This window comes from Leptopilina heterotoma, unplaced genomic scaffold, assembly GCF_015476425.1.
Source record: "Leptopilina heterotoma isolate Lh14 unplaced genomic scaffold, ASM1547642v1 Lhet_24, whole genome shotgun sequence".
NCBI classification, from domain to species: domain Eukaryota; kingdom Metazoa; phylum Arthropoda; class Insecta; order Hymenoptera; family Figitidae; genus Leptopilina; species Leptopilina heterotoma.
In genome coordinates this window covers 3,337,069-3,358,399 of record NW_025110956.1, presented here as the reverse complement: position 1 = coordinate 3,358,399, position 21,331 = coordinate 3,337,069, and the positions used below count along the sequence as shown (strand labels likewise).

The 21,331-nt window shown below is 28.4% G+C and overlaps 1 protein-coding gene across 8 annotated transcripts in view; it reads left to right on the top strand.

The window, feature by feature from the left end:
- LOC122502831 (lachesin-like) overlaps window positions 1–21,331 on the top strand; it is a 351,041-nt gene that overhangs the window by 267,515 nt on the left and 62,195 nt on the right. For all 8 annotated transcript variants that reach the window (XM_043613114.1, XM_043613113.1, XM_043613112.1 and 5 more), the window contains 3 exons: window positions 5,406–5,512; window positions 8,026–8,233; window positions 15,200–15,361. In XM_043613114.1, coding sequence (XP_043469049.1) covers window positions 5,406–5,512; window positions 8,026–8,233; window positions 15,200–15,361 — 477 coding nt within the window. The remainder of the gene's footprint in view (window positions 1–5,405; window positions 5,513–8,025; window positions 8,234–15,199; window positions 15,362–21,331) is intronic.

Sequence of the window (21,331 nt, the reverse complement as noted above, 5' to 3'; positions counted from 1 at the left end):
AGTCTCACGTGAGAAACTCACGCGAATTTTTCCACCTGGGAAGGAATATTCATTAGAATAAAGAATAAACTTACCGAGTGTCAGTTGCTCTTTAGCATTTGTCAAAAACCCGAGCTTGATAGAATTATCTTAAAGTTAATATTTTGTTGTGAATTGAGTTTCTTTGTAAGCTATATATCGTTCTAAAAGACTAAAATGTACTAGTGTTAAAATGAATATTTTTACGTTAAAACTTTGATGTTGTGAAGTGAATTGTTTAAAGTTGTTTTTGTGTGATAAAGAAGTGGTTTACTTTAATTATATTGTGTAAAAATTGTTAAGTTAATTTATTCAACAAAATTAAAAAAAAATTATACAAAATAATTATAATTTAATTATTTATGTATCTATAGGTATAACAATTACCTATCTAGTTTATAGTTATAGCTGTTAATTTATAATAAAATTGTAATTTCTGTTTGTTTCTGGGGTCGCTGATTTCGAATTTAAAGTCAGACTTAAAAAATTCAAAATGGCGGATCCAATATGGCGGGAAAAAAAATATTAAAAATATAACGGATTTACTTGAAAGATATTGTGTCATTTACTTACTATTCGGCATCAGCGACCCCAAAAACCCCCTAATAACAATTTTCAAGTTAATCAAATTAATTTTTTATTTTCTTGTCCACCATATTCAGTCCGCCATTTAAAATCTGACTTCATATTTGTAATCAGCGACCCCAAATATTACCCAGGAACACGTTTCAAGCAAATGCTATTGATTTTTTATTTTTTTTTCCGCCATATTAGATTCGCCATTTTTAAATTTTACGTGTTAGAGAAAATCTAACGACAGATTCGAATTCAGAGCGTAAAAAATACTTTAAAAAACGTTCTTACTTTTCCGGGTCCAAAAGTTGACCCAAATTTATTTTCAAATTTGTTTATTTAAAAATTTTAAGAATATTCTGTTTGAAAGAAAAGTTTGAAAAGTTTTTAGAATCTTTTCTTAACTCTTGGTTAGAAAAAAATTGAAAAAAGTTAAGATAATTTTTAAAACTCTTACAATTTTTTCTAACCAAGAGTGAATAAGAAAAGTTTCTAAAAACTTTTCTTATTATTTTCAAACAGAATTTTCTTAAAATTTTTAAATAATCAAATTTGAAAACAAATTTGTGTCAACTTTCGGACCCGGAAAAGTAAGAACGTTTTTTAAAGTATTTTTTACGCTCTGAATTCGAATCTGTCGTTAGATTTTCTCTAACACGTAAAATTTCAAAATGGCGAGTCCAAAATGGCGAAAAAAAAATTAAAAATCAGTAGCATTTGCTTGAATTTGATGAAATTTAAAGCATTTGCTGAAAAATTTGAACACAATTTTGAAATATTTCTTAACATTTGTTTACAAAAAAGTCCTAATGGATTTCAATTTCATGGATTTTGTCTACATTACCTAGTTCGAAGAATTTAATTTTAAAGTAAAATTAAAAAAAACAAGAGTTTTTAAGTGAGGGTAAATACATTTTTTTAAAAATGTTTTAGATATACATCTAAACGCATGTCTGACGTTCAAAAGACGTTCTATGGACCGTTTTTTTGCGGATGTCTTTTGTACTTTGCCACAAAAAAAAGTTTAAGGTGAATTTAAAAATTGTTAAGATAAAAGTTATTTTTGGAAACTCCAGATATACTTTTTAAAAATTTAATGCAACTTTATTGTGTTTAAACTTAAAGAATTTTGTGAAAGAAGGGTGTGTGTTTAAAAAAGATCTCAGGGACGTAAAAAAACGTCTTCTTAATGTTTTTCCATATTTTTCAAAAGTCCTTTTAGATGTTTTTTAAACATCTTTTTGGACGTCTGTTAGATCAAACGTAGAATGTCTTAATGTTTTTTAGTTGTCTTTATGATGTCTTCGAAACATTGATGATTTTATAGTACAAAGTCAACAAAATATAAAATTAATTTAGAATTTAAGACACTTTTTCTTCATGTAGGAACTGGTTTACAGATACATACTTGAACTAGTAAATGATCTTGAATAGAAGAATTGTTGTAATTAATCATGTACGATCTTGTGTACTATTCCACTATTTCAATTTCTGTTACGGGAAATTATGTATGAAAATTGACATGATTCCATACATAAACTTGAAACTAAACTTGTACAAGAATTTTCAAGTGGGAAAACCTTAGTGTTCCTAGTCAATTAAAATTTATTGCACTGCCTTGAATGTCATAGAAAGTGTCTTAATTACTATTAACCCTTTAACGGCCAATGGGACTCATACGTCCCATCGACTTCAAAATATAATAACTTTCATAAAACTTAAAACTAATTTGAAGTAAATGTTAGAATTTCCGAAGAAATTTTCTTTCTGTCTAAAAAAATTTTTTACATTGACCGCAGATTCGCCTGAAAATTCTTATTTGGGAGTTTCTGGGGGTTTTGAATACAAATATATTATCAGATTTTTAAAATTCAATATTGAGAATTTGTTATTCCCTATTTGTTCTGTAGGTTCGAATCTTTGATGATGGTAAAGTTCCGTAAAAACCAAATTTACTTCAGAAGCGTAAAGAGAAGAGTAATCTATAGTCATTGATTAGGGATAACAATATCCGTTAGGGTTGCTTTTCAGTAGCGAAACGTGCTCAAAGCAGCAGATTTTTTAAGGAAACAAAAAAGTACAGATGATCTTATATTCTAAGAAAAAGAATTTAAGGTAAAAATTGTTGTTTTATCAATCTGATAGGCCTTTCGTGAATAGTTCTATAACTATTTTAACAAAAATAGGATTGCCTATGGAACTGCAAAATAAAATCTTTCTGATGATGTAAAATAAATTTTTAAGATTTAAAACCAGTGGCTTAAAGGTTTTTTTTGTAGAAACTAGTTACTGTTAAGGAATATGGATTAATATTGTGAAGAACTATTTACAATAATATTTGAATACAAATTAAAAATTTGTTAAGGCGATAAGATATATAAAAACTGAGAAAGAGCAAAACTAGAATGTAGGTATGGGAGAGTATACACCTTTGCTTTTACAAACTGGACCGGTCGATGGGTTAGAGTGTTTGTCCGAAATATGAGGGGGTGTTTAGGGACCTCCCGGTATTCCCACTCCAATTGGAGTAATGGAGTCTGAAACATTCCTCTCATACTCTCGTCCACTACTTCCACGTAGTTCTCTCTAGTCTCTGCGTGGTCTTGATACACGCTCTCAATACAAATGCAGCATTATAATGCTTTCTGATCTATATGCCAGTCAGAGCTAAACCAATAAAAAGGAGGCTACTATTACTATGACTTAAAGGGTTAGTTTCAAGTTAGTTGCCCGGTTCATCATTATCCGATAACCCTTCGGCAACACAAAGTCCGCCTTCGTTACCATTGTCACGTACAATGAAACACAATTTTGCTACATGATCGGATGTAGAAGGACGTGCAGCCTTTTCTTCCTTTTTCAGTGCTGCCTGCTGTATTTCTGGATCGATATATCTTCTATCTGGAGTGAACTGGGTAACCTAATCTTACAAAAAATAAATAGTAATTAGTACAAACAATCGTTCGTGATTAAACTTAGAGATATTCTCCAATTATAGCGAGTCTAATGTTTTTCCAGCAAAACATGTTATGCATCAAAGTGTTAGTTATCGTTTACACAAAACACTTTCAATTTCCACGTTTGCCACTTTCAATTCTATATCGTGATAGATTTTAGAACAAAACTTATGGGGAAAAAGAACTAGGCGGGGCAAAGACATTTTTCAAAATATCTTCTCTATTTCTCGTCTATTACATCTTATGATTATCGAAAAAATACTTACCCTGTAAACGGGAAGGTTGTGATTTTGATCGTTAGTAACATGTTAGTTACAGGTTTTTTCACCAATTATGTTATTAATTCTTATTATTGCTAATGTTATTAAAATAAATTCATAATGTGTTACAGTTTACTTTAATTTTATATAAAAATGATGGGAATTAACTTATTATATCTCTAAATCATTGTCGAAAACTTTGCATCTTGAGTAAACTCTCAAGACTTGAACTCTCAACCATTTGTGCCCAACTGTATTGGGAGGCGCCTAGACGCACTTGACCAAGGGAGACTATAACAACTTTTTAGAAGATGTCGCATTTAATGAAAATATGAAATGTATTTATTATATTTTTTGCACGAGTAAAGTTATATACAAAAAATGCAGGTGCAAAGCACAAAATTTGTTATACAATTCAAAATGTAATGCGGGAGTAATGCTTGTAATGCTTGTCATAATAAATAATTATATTTTAAAATTAATAATAATACAGAAATACTTACAACTTTAATTAATAATTAAAAAAGTATTTTGGGTTTTGTTTAATTTATATGTGCGATTTTTTAAATACATTGAGCATAAACTTACATACATTCAACTTTAATTGACTTTCAACTTTCATCAGAACAATGTGGTACAAGAAGTGTCCGATTAGTTATTGATATAAGTAATTTAATATCAACTGTAAATTGTTTCAGGAAAATGAAAAAATAAAATAAAAAAACCCTACAATTTTCTAAAATACATTAATTTTGATTGTCACATTTTTTTCTATATATTGATAAACATTATGCTATAATTTATAACTTGTTAATACATTGAAAACAGTAAACTGTTAAACAAATGAGTGACTAAAAAATATTTATCAGCTTTAAAAGAAGAAAGATCTACTTCCTCAACCTTCATTAGAATCAACAGTCGTCATTAATCGTAGGTGTAATCCGAGAATCACACTATCAATGCTTTCTAGCAGAAAAAGATTATTTCTTTTTCAACAGACGACCATTATACAAGGCCGACAACAACTGATTGCTCTTGATGATCAAAATCCGTTTCAATCACATTGAACAAAACTTTATTCTGAATCGTTTTGTCTTGCTGCTGTTTTGAAAACTACTAACAAATAAGAACAAACAACAAAAATAAATAAAAAATATATATACTCTGAAAATAATAATTTCGTATTAAGAGGAAAAATCCATTTTTAATATTTTTGTTTTCGCAAATTACCTAAGTCTATAGGGCTGAAAACAAACTTTAAATGAAAAGTGACAAGATATCTTTTAAATGATTAATTTTTAATGAAACTTGATATCTAGGGGTTATCACCGTTGCTGAATACAAATATGATGTCAGATTTAAAATCAGCGATCCCAAAAACCCCTAGCTACCAAATTTGATAAAAAATTAATATTTTTAATAGATTTCTTGTCACTTTTCATTTTAGGGTTGTTTTCATCCCTTTAATCCACCACCCAAAAAAAGTCACTACATTTATTCTACATAGAAAATGCTAAATTTTAAACTTTGTAATTTTACGATTGATTAAAATTTCGAGTCGGCAAAATCTATATTATATTTTACTTTTTTGTTTCAGCTCTTACTGAACATCCAATGTTTGCCGAACCAATTCCAAACGTAACCGTACCACTTGGAAGGGATGTCAGTCTGCCTTGTATTATTGAAAATTTAGGAGTGCATAAGGTACAATCATTAAATATTAATTTGTATTGTTTTCACCCGTTGCTTTTCTTATTATTTTGTAAATAAATTATTAGCTAAGATCAGTTGAAAGATAGAGTAAATGCAGGATTCATTCTTTTACTACATTCAATCACTCAGTACACATCAGATAAACAAAAAAACATATGACAATGAAAAATTCGTTCGATGAAAAACAGGAATACAGTTTTGTTATTTATATAGAGGAATGGGGGTCACTTTTACCAAACCATCAGTTCCAAAGTTTTGTTTTTCCAATTTTATTTTTTCCAATAATTGACATTTCCAAACTGATTTTACCAAAAAAAAAATTTTACCAAAAGTATTGTTACCAAAAAAAAATTTTACCAGAAAATTTTGTTTACCAAAAATATTGTTTTAAAATCTGACGTTATAACGTTATTATATATTATTATTATATATATATATAATAATTAATTATAATTTACCGGAACGAACACCGCGTAATTCTGTTCGAAGTATTTGAGCAGAAGGAACTTCGGGATGCTCTTCAGCTGCGCGCTTAACTCTGTTTTCAATTCTTAGTGCCTCAACTTCTTCTATATTTGGGGCATGAGAATGTTTCGACTCCTTTGGTCCCTTTTGCAAACCGATTTCTCCATTTTCCTCAACGAATGTGATTGCCCGCGCTGAGCACTCCTTTTTTCGTCGACAAATCCAATATGTCTTACCCGATCCACTTGAATGTTTATAATATAAAAAGCCAGTAATATGTAGAACATTTTGAGTCTTCAATTTAATTATTTCGGCCATACTTTTGTCACAAGAATTGAGAACTTTTTAACAAAAATTTACACACTCAAAATAATGTGACAGCTGTAGTCTAAATTTGGAAATTAAACAACATGAACTTGCTGCTGGCAGTATAATGTGTTTTGTTTCAAATGTTCCAAAAACTATATTTGGAAATTTTTTTTTTGGAAAATTCTGTTTTGGAATTTTTTTTTTTTTGGAAAATATAAATTTTGGGAAAATTGGTTACTGATAAAATTATTTTTGGAAAAAAGAGATTGGGAAAAATAAATTGGTAAAAGTGACCCCCTACCATATAGAGAATTTCAGGTAAAGCTTTTATTAACAATTTTTCTGCTTGGAACATTTTTTTTTAATTCTAGGGGCGTATGAAAAGGCCTTTAAAGTGAATTTGTTAGAATCTTTATTACATAGAATTTTATTCTCTAGAATACCATTTTAGAAGAATCTAAAATGTAGAATAAAAAATTTACTCGCAATAGTAATGGGTCTGAAATTAAACATTAATTGAATTTTAATTGATGTGAAAATTTGTTTGGCAGAATTTAAATTAAACAGAAAAGAAAAGAGTATTAATTTAGCAGAAAGAAAATCAGAAATAATCCTAATTTAACAGAATGTTTATTTAATCGAATTATAATTTGGCAGAATTTTAATTTAATCCATTCTCTATGTTACAGATAGTTTATTAAAGCAAAAAATAGTCGAAAACTAAGACATATTCCCATTTAAATCAGAAACGCAATTTTTTTTTAAGAGGGGATCCTACTTTAGAAGGCCTAAGAATAGAGCTTTTTAATAATTTTTTTTTAAAGGAAAATATTAACTTAGACCTCCGGACTTTTAAGGATGTTTTTATATATATTTGAAGTATTTTTTAAAAAAATTTCTGACATAAAATATTATAAAATAGACAAGTTAACAACCGCGGTTAACATTTTACAAATATATCGAAATTTCACCAAAATGTTAATTATTAGTAGAAGTGTAAATATCGATTATTCGTCGGTTGGGTGCAGAAAGGTGCCATTTCAGACTAGTCGTGAAAAACGTGCCGTTTCAAAAAACATTTGAGAAACCTGACATTTGAGCTGAGATTTGGAAAACATGCCAACTCCGAATTGACGTTCATTTTTTTTATTTGAAGTACAAGAAAGAAGTTGTCTATCAAATAATAAATAATCAACAAATTAATTCAATAAATTAGTCAAAAATATTCCTTTTTCAAAAAAATAACAATTATGCAAAATGCAACTAGAAAAATCATTTTTGTATAACTTTATAACCTTTTCTTCGAATTTTTTCTGTACTCACAAGTGTCAACCTAAAATAAAAAAAATGAACGTCAATTCTGAGTTGGCATGTTTTTCAAATCTTAGTTCAAATGGCAGGTTTCTCACGTGTTTTTTGAAACGGCACGTTTATCACGACTAGTCTGAAATGGCACCTTTCTGCACCCAACCGACGTATTATTAAATTTGATAAAATATTTTTGGAAACAGCATTTCAAAATTTTGATTTTATTAAATTTATTATAACAATAAGTAGAATTAATACCTAAAATTTAAAATATGAAAAATGATTTTTAAAGATTTTTTTCACGAGCTACTAGAGCAAACGATAGTAATTCTTATAGAATTTTTCCGTAGATTAATAAGTCGAACTTTTTAGTATAACACAATCGACTCAATTACAATTTTTAAATATAAAATTTTTTTCAGGTTGCCTGGATTCACGTTGATCGTCAGATGCTTGTAACTATTCACAAACACGTTGTAGCAAAAATAGCAAGGTTTAGTGTTACTAATGACAATCATAGAACATGGCTTCTAAACATTCGAAGTGTTGAGCAACAGGATAGGGGCTACTACATGTGCCAAATTAACACTAATCCAATGATAAGCCAAGTTGGATATTTACAAGTTGTAGGTTAGTATGTATCCTGTAAAACTGATGTGTTCAATATAATATTATAATTAGAATTTGTTATCTAATATTATTGGAGTCAATAGTTCCAAAAACTTTTACACCCTATGTTGTTCTGCGAAATATTTTTTTAATGAATATGGTGAGGAATTTACACACCCAGTTTCTTTTTTTATTTAAATCTCTTATTGGAATACATAAAATTAAATAAATTTTTTTTAAATTCTATAATTTCAGTACCATTTACAACACTTTTTTACATACTAAAGTAGTTTTTTGAGTTCATTAATTTATTTATTTTTATGTTATCAAACCTTAAAATAAAAACCTCGAATAATATAATTTATTTGTTTTCAACTTTTTTATTTTTATAATAAATTATTTGTAACTGCCCATTGAGCAGTTTATGATTCCTAATAAATATTTTTAAAAAAGTTAAATTTTTTAACAAATTTATGAGAGAGGTGTCTTTTCATCTGCAATAAACCACGTTACCAAATTTGGTAAATTTTACAATCTGCCTGAGGCTCATCAACTTAGGCAGAATCGCCACTGTTGTTGTAATCTTAATCGTCTTCTTTACTACTGAAGGTATTTCTTAAGACATTTTCTATTAACCTTCATATTATTTTATATTGCACATACCCAAGTAGCACGTAATATCACAGTAACCCGGTAATATTATTGTTATATTACAGTTATATTGAAATGTCTTCCGTCATACATACGATCTTCACAGGGCGTTGCTTCTGAGAGACTTGCGCTTAAGCACCAGTTCTGAATTTTCGAATTCCATCAAGATCAGTTGATTTAGTAAACTTTTTAAATTTGTTGTTGACAACATAGCTTTCAAGGTGTTGGAGTCCTTGTTTGGAAATTTATCTTCAAGAAGATTAAACAAAACTAGATTACACTTTATTACCGACCGAGCGACAATTTTATTGATGCAGGCATTAGTCTCGAGTACTTGGTTAACTATTTGTGAACATCCCGCCTCATACTTGTCAAGTCTCTCCTCAACAATAGCAAGATGATCCGTCAAATCAACCACTCTACTCTATTCATATTAGTCAGTCCAGAGAGGGGGACATCAACTCTGGCATTTATGTCCATAAAATTCTCCGACATTGTGGTAAAATTTTTGGAGATAGTTTGTGTTAATTGCTTTATGGCGTCAATAATGGGCTCTAAATTTATAGAAGACCTGTGAGCACTGACAATTAGCTGATGGAGAAAGTGACCTTGGATTAAATGACCCGTCAGGCAAAGTAGAGGTCTGCATTGCATTGCACAGCTCGGGTGATAAGGAAGTTTACATCCAAAACACAACGTGGAAATAACACGCGCAATATCTCTACCACACTTAGTACACTTCTCAATATTTGAAGCAGATGCCATTTTCAATTCAGTGAAAATTATAACTTGTGAAAATAAAATGTCCATAAAAAAGAATTGCAAAATTGCCAACTCACTTCAATGAGAAAAACATTGTTAAAGATTGTAACGGTGTTCACGTTTTCTTGGTAACTTTACTTACCGTATCGTTACAAAAATTGTAATTATTACCGATTTACGAGTCCCACACTTTGTTCTCGAAAAAAACTAGCGATGATCTGGCGCCAGGTATATAGGTAAGCTACCCAGGCCAAGATGGCAATAATAAAATAAAAACTTCCCCGACTAGCTCAAAACTGAGCTTACTATTTTACCTTTTCGAAATTTACTATTTATTCTGAACAATAGAGTCGCGATTATTACACACAGAGGAGAGAGAGAGAGAGAGAGAGAGAGAGAGAGAGAGAGGATAATTATAGCTTTTAACACATAAAAGAATTAATTAATTTTTTTTAAAGATTTTAATTATTTTTCTATTTGTAGGACCTTAATTTTTATATATAAACTTTATAAGATTTTGTGGCCTTTGGTCCGTAAAAGTAAGGTGTTGGTTTCAAGAAATAATTTAATTGAAAATAATTTTATTTCTATCTAATGCATTTTCGCTGTCAACACAGCTCAGATTTTATTCAAAACATTAGCATTACATAAGTGAAGACAGTGAAAACTTCCACATGCTGGCTGGTGATGCTCGATGTTCGACCGAAAATGGTCGCGTCCTGTCGATATTCCATTTTTTCCAACTCACGGTCAGTCGCGGTCAAACCGTATTTAGTATTTGGCAGCCAGGCACGAATTGGTGAAAATAGGTTAATTGGCATTCTGCTTCGGTCCCGTATATAGGTCATGCGCACCTTGGGTTCGGGACGCATGATTATTCCCCAAATGTCATTTTTCCGAAATGTCATTTTACCGAACTGCACTTTTGCGAATAGTCATTTTTGCGAAAAGCCAATTTTGCGAAATGTCACTTTTGCGAATTGTCATTTTTGCGAAAAGCTATTTTTGCGAATTGTCATTTTTGCGAATGGCCATTTTTACGATTTGTCAATTTTTCGAAAACTCATTTTTGCGAATTGTCATTTTTACGAAAAGACATTTTTGCGAAAAGTCATTTTTACGAATTGCCATTTTTGTGAATTGTCATTTTTAAGAAATGTCATTTTTGCGAATTGCCACTTTTGCGAATCGCTATTTTTACGAATCGCCATTTTTACGAATTGTCATTTTTGCGAATAGTCATTTTTGCGAAAAGTTATTTTTACGAATTGTCATTTTTGCGAAAAGTTATCTTTACGAATTGTCATTTTTGCGAATTGTCATTTTTGCGAATCGCCATTTTTACGAATTGTCAATTTCCTGAAAAGTCATTTTTTCGAATCGCCATTTTTACGAATTGTAAAATTTCCGAAAAGTCATTTTTGCGAATTGTCATTTTTGGCAAGAATACAATAGAAAACTTGTAGGTTTATAAATTCACTATTGTATTTTTCGCAAAAATGACAATTCGCTAAAATGACTTTTCGAAAAATTGACAATTCGTAAAAATGTCGATTCGCAAAAATGACTTTTCGGAAAATTGACAATTCGTAAAAATGTCGATTCGCAAAAATGACAGTTCGCAAAAATAGCTTTTCGCAAAAATGACAATTCGTAAAAATAACTTTTCGCAAAAATGACAATTCGTAAAAATACAATTCGCAAAAATGACATTTCTTAAAAATGACAATTCGCAAAAATGGCAATTCGTAAAAATGACTTTTCGCAAAAATGTCATTTCACAAAAATGTCTTTTCGTAAAAATGACAATTCGCAAAAATGACTTTTCGGGAAATTGACAATTCGTAAAAATGTCGATTCGCAAAAATGACTTTTCGGAAAATTGACAATTCGTAAAAATGACAATTCGCAAAAATAGCTTTTCGAAAAAATGACAATTCGCAAAAGTGACATTTCGCAAAATTGGCTTTTCGCAAAAATGAGTATTCGCAAAAGTGCAGTTCGGTAAAATGACATTTCGGAAAAATGACATTTGGGGAATAATCATGCGCCCCCTTGGGTTCGCCCCTGCAACATGATAACAGACCCAACATCTTTGACAAGTGGTTGCCAGTTGACAGTTGTGACAAGCAATCTCAATTCTTGAACAGTTTCGATCGATTGATAATTAATTACCAATAATTCAATAAATTCATGAATGACATAGTGTGAATTACTATTAACCAAGACTAATGGAATTCTCTTGTAATATAAGATACATTTTTACAACTCAACATTTGATATTAAATTGACTCTATATACAATTCAAAGATATAATAAATAAATAAAATGTTGAGCTCGAGTCTGACCACTACATTTAATTTATGATAATAATAATAAAAAAATAAGTATTTGTAAGTAAATTTCTCACCATTATTTGTTAATTATATTTCAAAAGACTTTTTAATTATTTATCTATTTCAAGAAAGAATAATTTGCATATCCTTGTCTTTTTTCTTTATTTCCTGTAAAAAAGATATACTTCTATTAACATAAATTCGTGCTTATATTATTGATTGCTCGCTTTCTGCTAATTAATCCCCATATTCTTACATTTGTAATAACCTTCAATTATCGTATGTTTACTGCCTTCTGTCCGTATATGTATTTTCATATTATCATTTTCCTCGTTTACACTTGTAGAAGACTCTTGCTGTTGTTCTACTATTTTAGATCTACAATCTGTTGTCTTTTCAACCCTTAGAATTCCTGATAAGGCGTCCTCGTTTGTGTTGACAATTCCTCTTTTATAAACAATTTTAATAATCAAATTCTTCTTTTTTTAATCATCTCATCTCATCTCCATTTTTTACATTATAAATAACCAAACTGAAGGTTTGTGATCTGTTCCAATTTTAGACTACATCTCATTATTATACTCTTTCAACTTTTTACATTAATTAACCAAACTGAAAGTTCGATGTTGGCACTTTACGCCTGCTTCTCTTACTAATTTTTTCATTTATTTTTCGATATTCAATTAAAAATTGCTATTTTACAATATCAAAAGCGTCTTTTTATAAAGTTTTTAAAAATTTATTTCTTGAAGTTGAATCGTGCAAGCATCTAAAATCATTCATATCCTACTTTATTTCCCCAGATAGCATGTAATCTTTTTGGTAACCATTTTTCAATCATTTTTATCAAAAAGCAATAACATGATTAATGTAATTATAAGGAGCAATATTTTGCTAGCTTTATATAATCTGAAACTTTGCTGCAATATAAGGCGACAATATTGACGACGCAACACTGCTAACTACCACTATACTGCAACATTGCATAATAATATTGACGAAAGGTTACCGTGCACTTACGTGCTGTCCGGATTCCTTTTTGAGAAAACTTACAAAAATTGTCATTTTTTGTAAGTTAGAACAATTTTTATAGTTGAGTTGAAGAAAAAAAAATTATTTTTTGCAAAGTTTAGTAATATTTTAATGTATAGAAACTTACAAATCAATTATAATTTTACAATTTTTAAAGTTAAATTTGTCATAAAAATTAAAAAAATTTCAATTGTAGTGCAATTGCTGTTAAAATTTTTAAAAATACCAATTTTCAACAGAAAATTTTACTACCATAAAACTTATAATTAAAAACTACTGCAAAGTTAAAACTCCAATTTTTGTGTTCGTTTCATGAAAAATCATGCATCCTCATGTTAAAATATACATTTTATGAATATTTTAATTTTTCTCTATTACATTACAATCCAATACCAAAAAACCACAAAAAGTAATTTTTTTGTATTTATATTTTTTTAAATATCATTACCCAAGTAGAAATGTCCGGAGTTAGGACGGAGTTAAACACCGGCATGGTACTGACTCAGTACTGACCGTCGGTACTGACTTTCGGAACCCGATCAGTACTGGGAGTATACTGACTCAAAAACCGAATCAGTAATACGTCGGAGTTAAAAAAGTATTTAAATCAGTACTGGCAGAAAACTGGCATAACACCAGATCAGTACTGCGAAGGAGTTAAAAAACAAACAAAATTTGTTATAATGACATTAAACCGGCCACTATTAATAACAACATCGTTTGATTTATTAACTATTAAAATATTTTCCAAGATTTTTAAAAACATTATTCATCAACAATAACATCAAACACTTAATTAATATATTATTCATTATTAATTAATAGGTATATCATAATAATAATAAATTATTATTTATTAATTATTTTTACTATTATGTATCATTAATAATAACATTTTTTTATTTTTTAAAAATGTATAAATATATATTTTTTATTATTATTTTAATAAATAATTAAATTAATAATTTTTATCATATTTTTATGCTATACCTATTAATTAATATATAACGTCTTGTTAAAATGTATATAAATATATTTAAAACATATATTTATAATAATTTTTCTTTAAATAAATATAATATACAGCGAATTCATTATTATAGCACTGTATATATCCTTCCCATAATTCAAAAGGAAGTTTAAGTAAAATAACTTCCAAGCTTGCGTGGCTGTGTGGTTAGTGTATGCGACTTGCGTCCTCGAGGTCTAGGGTTCGATCCCCCGTGCGTGCGATATTTTTCCGTCTTAGCCTTAAGTGTTTAGTTTATAATTCTCAACAGTGTTACATAAAATATAAATTTAAATAATTATAAACAATAATAATAATAATTTAGTAATTAATTTGAATAAATAAGATTGTATAAATTAATGAAAAAAAAAGAAAAATTTTTTTAAAACTTATATTTCAATAAAAGCAATTTCGCTAATTATTTACATTTTTATTGTTACTCATAAAAGTTTATTTACTACAGAAATATTAATAATAATTATTAGTATTCAATAAATTACTCCCTTTTCTTTAATAATCAAATAACAAATTAATATAAGCTTCTAAAGGTAAATTTTGTTTTAGAGAACGCGTTACAGCATTTTCCAAATTTTTTAAATTTTACCTGCGAATCAGTAATTAGGCGGTGTTCTGCCAGTGATATTTTAATACTGACTTAGTACTATGACTGTCGGTAAAAAATCAGTACTGGACAGCGTTACCAGCCAGGGATTTCCCAGTACTGATTTAGTACTGGAGTCAGTACTGCTATACTGTCAGTCAGTACTATGCCAGTATTACATTTCTACTTGGGTAACTATATGACAAACATGTTTGCAAAATGTTCAATAAAGACAAGTTGATTTGTATGAAAATAGCTAGAAATTCGTTTTAAAATCTCTATAAGAATTAGTGTGGCGTATTTTAGTTACCTAGAGATACGTGTTAATATTATTCAATTTTGTTCAAACTATCAAAAAATTTTTGTTAAAACCTTGATTAATTTTCTGAGTTCTACGCCACATGAGATCGACTCTAATGCGCCCTAATCCTTATGTGCAAATATTTACTCAAATAAGAATTTTAGTAGAATAAGTAATTCTACAGAAAATGTTTCAGAAAAATGCAAAATTTGCACATAATTGGTTTTAATATATATAAATATTTGTCATATTTATAATATTATTAACAAAATGTTGAAATTATTTCTCTTGACAGTTCCGCCGAATATATTGGATTCATATTCAACCCAAAGTACAATAGCTGTTCGAGAGCATCAAAATGTTACACTTACTTGTAAAGCAGATGGATTTCCTACACCTAAATTAATGTGGAGACGAGAAGACACGGAGGGTATTTTTGTAGAGCGACGCATGAAAGGTATGCAATCCTTAGAATTTATTACTTAATAGAATGAATTTATTATTCCTCCATAACAGTATGGGAACTATTACTGTTTCAAAATACTTTGAAAAATTAACTGATGGCTCATCAGTTAATCATCACCAGTTCGCTTGTAATTTGATTACAAGTTTTTTTTCTGCTGATGTTCAGAAATTTTAATATATATAACTTTTAGCCAAACTAAATAAACTTTAAATCATTTATTTTTTAATATTTAAACAATAAAATATAAACTCGCAAATTAAATAAATTATTTATAATTTAAATCGCGTGCGGAAATCATATTCAAACCGCTTGTTGGAATAATAATTAATTTCAAAGGATATGAAATCATAAGTTCGTTGTACATAAGACATTTCCAAACATTAGAGTATTCAACTTCATATGAATACAAACGACAAAATCTAATTGTCGTTTTTCCATGTTTTTATTTTTTTTTTTTATTTCTTAAACTCATCAACACTTATTACAAAAATATTGATATTGACAGATTAAAAAAACAAAGGCGCAACTATCAAACGGGAGAAACATTGAACGATATTATCATATTTTTTCCTTTTCCTTCCTTCACATTTTCTAAATTTAAAACGAAAAATCTTAATTAAAGAAGAAAATACTAAAGAAAATCTTTTGTCATTATTTTATTAAAACAAAAAATAAAAATATTCTACATTAGAATAAAATATTATTATGTTTTGAGAGGAAATACAGAGAGGATATTAGTAGAAAATTTTTCATTAAATATAAGATTACTTTTTTTAGGGTGTAAAACGTATAAAGAAGCTTTAACTTAATTTATAATAGTTTACATTATTTTTCTCTTATTTTTTTGCATTTTGAACATCAATAATGGAATTCAGATCAGTTTTCATGTAACCAAAAATGTCAAATACTACAGACTAAATCCATTTCAAATCAGACAAGTCGACTAACTTCAAGTTATAGATTTACCTGTCGTTAAAATATATATTATTCTACATGAAAAATAAAGTTTGTTTTGCTTGTCATATTTTTTCTTTTGAGTATAATTTAATTTTTTTCTTGGGTCTTGTAAATGGTCTTGTTCTTTTCCAAATTCTGTTTGAAATTTGTAAAAATATTAAAAATTATCAAAATAGGGGATGATTTTCTAAAAATAAATAAAATCAATTTTTTCAAAAGCTCCACCTTATATTTTTTATTATCAAATTTTTAACACAAATTCTTAAAATAATGATGAACAATAATTAAGTTTAAGCTGACTAAACCATTCTGGCATTCAGGAGAATTTTTACATTCTCATCACATGAGAAAGTATTAGTTTTGGTCGAAAATTGACTTTTGCTAATTTTATGAAATCTTTACGTTTTGGGGTCCCCTGAACCTAAAAAACATGGTCCGGCGAGTACGTCTGTCTGTGTGTCTGTCTGGCTGTATATATGTATGTCCGTCTGCAGACCAAAATGTTGTTGACACAATAACTTTTGAAAATCTTATCTGATCGTTTTTAAATTTAACACACTTAAAGTTGGTGTAAAAATGAAGGCTATGTTCCTTAACCAGCCATTTTCGTTAAAAACTACAAAAACTACAGTAGTTTTAAAATTTTGAAAACTTAATTTTTTCATAAAAACTCAATTTTTTAAAAAAAATTTTGGGCCAGACTAGCTCAACTATGTTAATTTTTTTTTATTGATTTTCTAAAATGTTAAAATTTTTATAAATGTCTGTAGTTCACAACAAAACAAAATAACACTTTTAACTGTTTTTTGAAAAAAAAATTTTTTGCATTAACAAAATATTACAACATTTTAAAAAAAAATGATAACTCAAAAGCTGTTTACAATAAATTAATAAAACTTACAGTAATTACACAAAGTTGTCCACTTTTTCAAATGAAAATATTTGCATGATTGTAAAGTTAAAAATTTCATAATATTTTTAATAACAATTTTATAAACAATTTGAATTATTTATATGTTTTACCCCTCCAATTGCAATGAAACTCATAGGAAGTGTACTCAGTAGTTTCTTCTGGAAGGCCCCAAAAAAAATTTTTGTGTTTTTTATTCACCTTTAGGTTACTTGAAATATGTTAATTTAAGATATTTAAAGTACTTTTAGATTTTAGAACAATAAATTACGTGTTCTATTATAGCTTATTTTATTATTCTTCATGTATACCCTTTTCGGGTATTTTTTTGTTTTTAATAAATAAAATTAATAAAAAAATAAATACTTGTTTATTCAATCAGCTTCTTATATTATGTAAAAGACCTAAAAACTAGGGTTATTTTTAAATTTTGCAAATAATTAAGTTGGGCAAAAAAACATGAAGATATTTTATGATTTGATCAATTTCAGCAACAGTTTAAACAAATAATTGTTATTTACAAATGAAGGGCTGGCTGCAATAAGATGACGAACGCGTGATTGAAAGGGATAATACCAGTCAGGTAGCAGTGAGCGGCTCAAGGCTTGTCACTGCTACCCGACTGGCAGTATCCCTTCCAAATCTCGCGTTCGTCCCCTTATTGCAGCCAGCCCTTCAAATCACGTACACAAAAAACTTGATCAGCAAGAACAAAAATTTGCATTTAAGTTCATTTAATCTCGCAATCATCAGCAAACAAAAATATATGATGCGAATGTAATCCTTAAAGTCGTAGCAACTTTAAAAAAAAATGGTTTCATGAAACGTATAATAGGAAACAGAAAAAAGAACGCAAATAATTAACAACGTTCGTGGACGACTGCGAGCGAAACGAGTTATTTGCGCGCAACAATCCACAGAGCGCGTAGCGCGACGACCAAAATTCGCGCGCCCCGAGGCGCGCTGAAACTTGCGAGCGAAGCGCGGACGAGAATGTGTCCGCCCGAAGGGCGGGCAGATATTTTTTTGAAATATTTATTTTCACAAATTTTCAAATTGTTGACGTGCATTTTTAAAAACAAATGAATCATTATATATACTAGTATTCTAACCTATACTAGTTGCTAACCTTGTTTTTAAGTGAAGTCATAATTGTATTAACAATTTTGAAATTTGTACAGTACAGATTTAGATATTAGGTTAAAAGTACTTATGTAAACAAAAGGGGATGTCCCTTTTACAATTTAATCTATATTAATAATCGTTGTATTTCGTTAATCTGTTCGCAGTTTGAAGTTAGTTGTTGTTTGCTTTTTTGTTTTCTAACTTTTTAAATGTTTAAAATTTAAAAATTAATGTAGGTACTGAAAATCATTAAATTCTTGTGAAGAATTTATCAAAAAATTTAAAAAAAATTGAATTTTATAAAGAATTCAATTATTTTTAATAATTGTAATAAAATTCTTTAGTCATTTTTTAAATAATAAAAATCTTCGTAAAAAATTAAATTATTTTTATATAAATAATAAAATTTTTAGAAGAATTTCACTTATTTTCAATAAAATTTTAATTGATTTCTTCGACATTTCAATTATTTTTAGAAATTTTGTGAAAATTCTCCAAGAAAATTCAATTATTTTTAAAAAAAAAAAATTTTTCACAGGAGATCAATAATTCAGAAAACTTTTAATAAAATCCATTTCAAGAATTCAATTTTTTTTAAATACAATTTTAATTTATTCTTCTCAAAAATTCACTTATTTTTTTAAGTTGGCAAAAATTCAATTATTTGTAGAAATAATAAACTTTTTTGCAGGGATTCAATTATTTAAAACAGTTTTAATAAAATTTTATTTAAGAATTCAATTATTTTCAGAAATAATTAAATTGTCGATTTACTGAAAATCATTTAATTCTTGTAAAGTATTTATAAAAAAAATTGAAAATAATTAAACTCATTTCAATAATATTATCACCATTTTTTTCAATAAATAATTGAATTCTTTCGAGAAAATGTAATTAAAATTGTATTGAAAATAATTTAATTCTTGACAAGTGTTATGGTCTAATTTATAAAATAGGCAGAGTTTACTTTTAATCACTTCTGAGAGTGACAATTTATTATAATAATCAATATTACACTTTAAAGGCAGGAATAAGACTGAGTTGCAAATACGTTTTGCAGCTCATGTCGAATATGAAACAATACAGGTGGGGATATAAATTTTTGCAGACTATAACATCCCTCTCGCTAGATAGGATTTAGTCCCTAAAACCTAAGATTTACATTTTTATTTAAATAAGGTTTAATATGTACTTCTGAGTTTCTATGTGGTTGTCTTTCGTAGGATATAACGACGTCAACATTACTCATTTTATTGTTACACACATTAGTCCTCATTTTTCTACTCAAAAATTTACATATTGTTTTAAACAATTAATTTAAATTTGTGATTGTCAATTTCATTTATGTCGAGTGGTAAATCGTAGCTTACATTTTGTGTTTATTCTATTTAATTTAGGTGCATAGTTGAGAGATACAGTTTTGGTTTTTTCTAACAGTGTATTACGTTTAAAATCTTGTGTTAACCTAGTGTGTATGATGTAATAGTATTATTTGTTGTCGCAAATACTGTCTTGTATTACATCTCTGTAGCTTTAGTTAATCATTTTTCATGCTTCTTTTTCCATTGGTAGATTAATTTTAGGTACTTCAGAATTGATGAAATCATTTTTCTATCTGTAAATTCTTTAACTCGATTTTCAAAATATTTTAACCTGTTTCCTTTTTTGAATGGGGGTAAATCTTTTGTTAGTCTTGTTTTGCATAATTTTCCTTGAGCGTTAGGTTTTATTGTAACATTTCCAGTTTCTTTATTCTTTTTCCATTCTCCAAAATTTTGTGTTAAAATATCTGTTTCGTCATAATGTTCGGTTATAATATCATTTTTATTATCGCTTGTTTGCGGAATGTCATCAAACCTCTGTATATCGGGTGACATGTCTTCTTCTTCTTCTGTTGAACTAAGTTCATTGTCTTCTGATCCTTCTGCTGATGTGGCTTTTTCACTGTCCTCGTCTTGTATTTGAAATAATCTTGAAAAGCAGTCAGCTGCTTTATTTTCTTTTCCTTTAACATATTCTATATCATATTCGAACTCTTCTAAGCGTAATCTCCATCTTAATAATTTTGAACTAGGATCTTTTACATTATGTAACCAAATTAGTGCTTTATGATCTGCCTGAATAGTAAATGTCCGTCCCAATAAATATTGTTTTATTCTTTTTGTAGCCCACATAATTGATAATAATTCCTTTTCTGCTGTATTGTAATTTTGTTCTGCTTTATTTAATAGTTTTGAAATATAGCAACAAGGATGTCCATCTTGAAAAAGTACGGCTCCTATTCCTACATTACTGGCGTCTGTTGTCAAAACAAATCTTTTATTAAAATATGGATATTTTAATACTGGTGATTACACAGTAAATCTTTTAATAATTTGAAGCTTGTACTACAGTCTTTCGTCCAATCAAAAACAGTTCCTTTTGCTGTTAATCTTGATAATGGTTTAGCTATGTGCGCAAAATTTTTAATAAACTTTCTGTAATATCCAACTAGTCTTAAAAATGATTGTATTTCTGTCACGTTTTTTGGTTCTTTAAAATTTTGAACTGCTTGTATTTTGAAAGGATTTGGTTTTCCTCCTTTATCCGTGATAACATGTCCTTAATATTCTAATTCTGGTCGAAGGTCTTCACACTTATCTGCTTGTAATTTTAATCCCAATGTTTTTACTCTTTCCATGAATTTGGTTAAATTTTTATTATGTTCTTCTAATGTAGATCCAAAAATAACAATGTCATCTAAGTATACAAAACATGCATCACCAATTAATCCTTGAAAAGCGTGGTCCATCATTCTTTGAAATGTGGCTGGTGCATTGTTTAATCCAATTGGCATTCGGATAAATTGATAATGTCCTCTAGTTATGCTGAATCCTGTATATTTTTTTGACTTTCTTTTTCCATCCGAATTTGATGAAATCCTGAAGGCAGGTCGAATGCTGAAAAGAATTTTGCTTTTCCTAACTGTG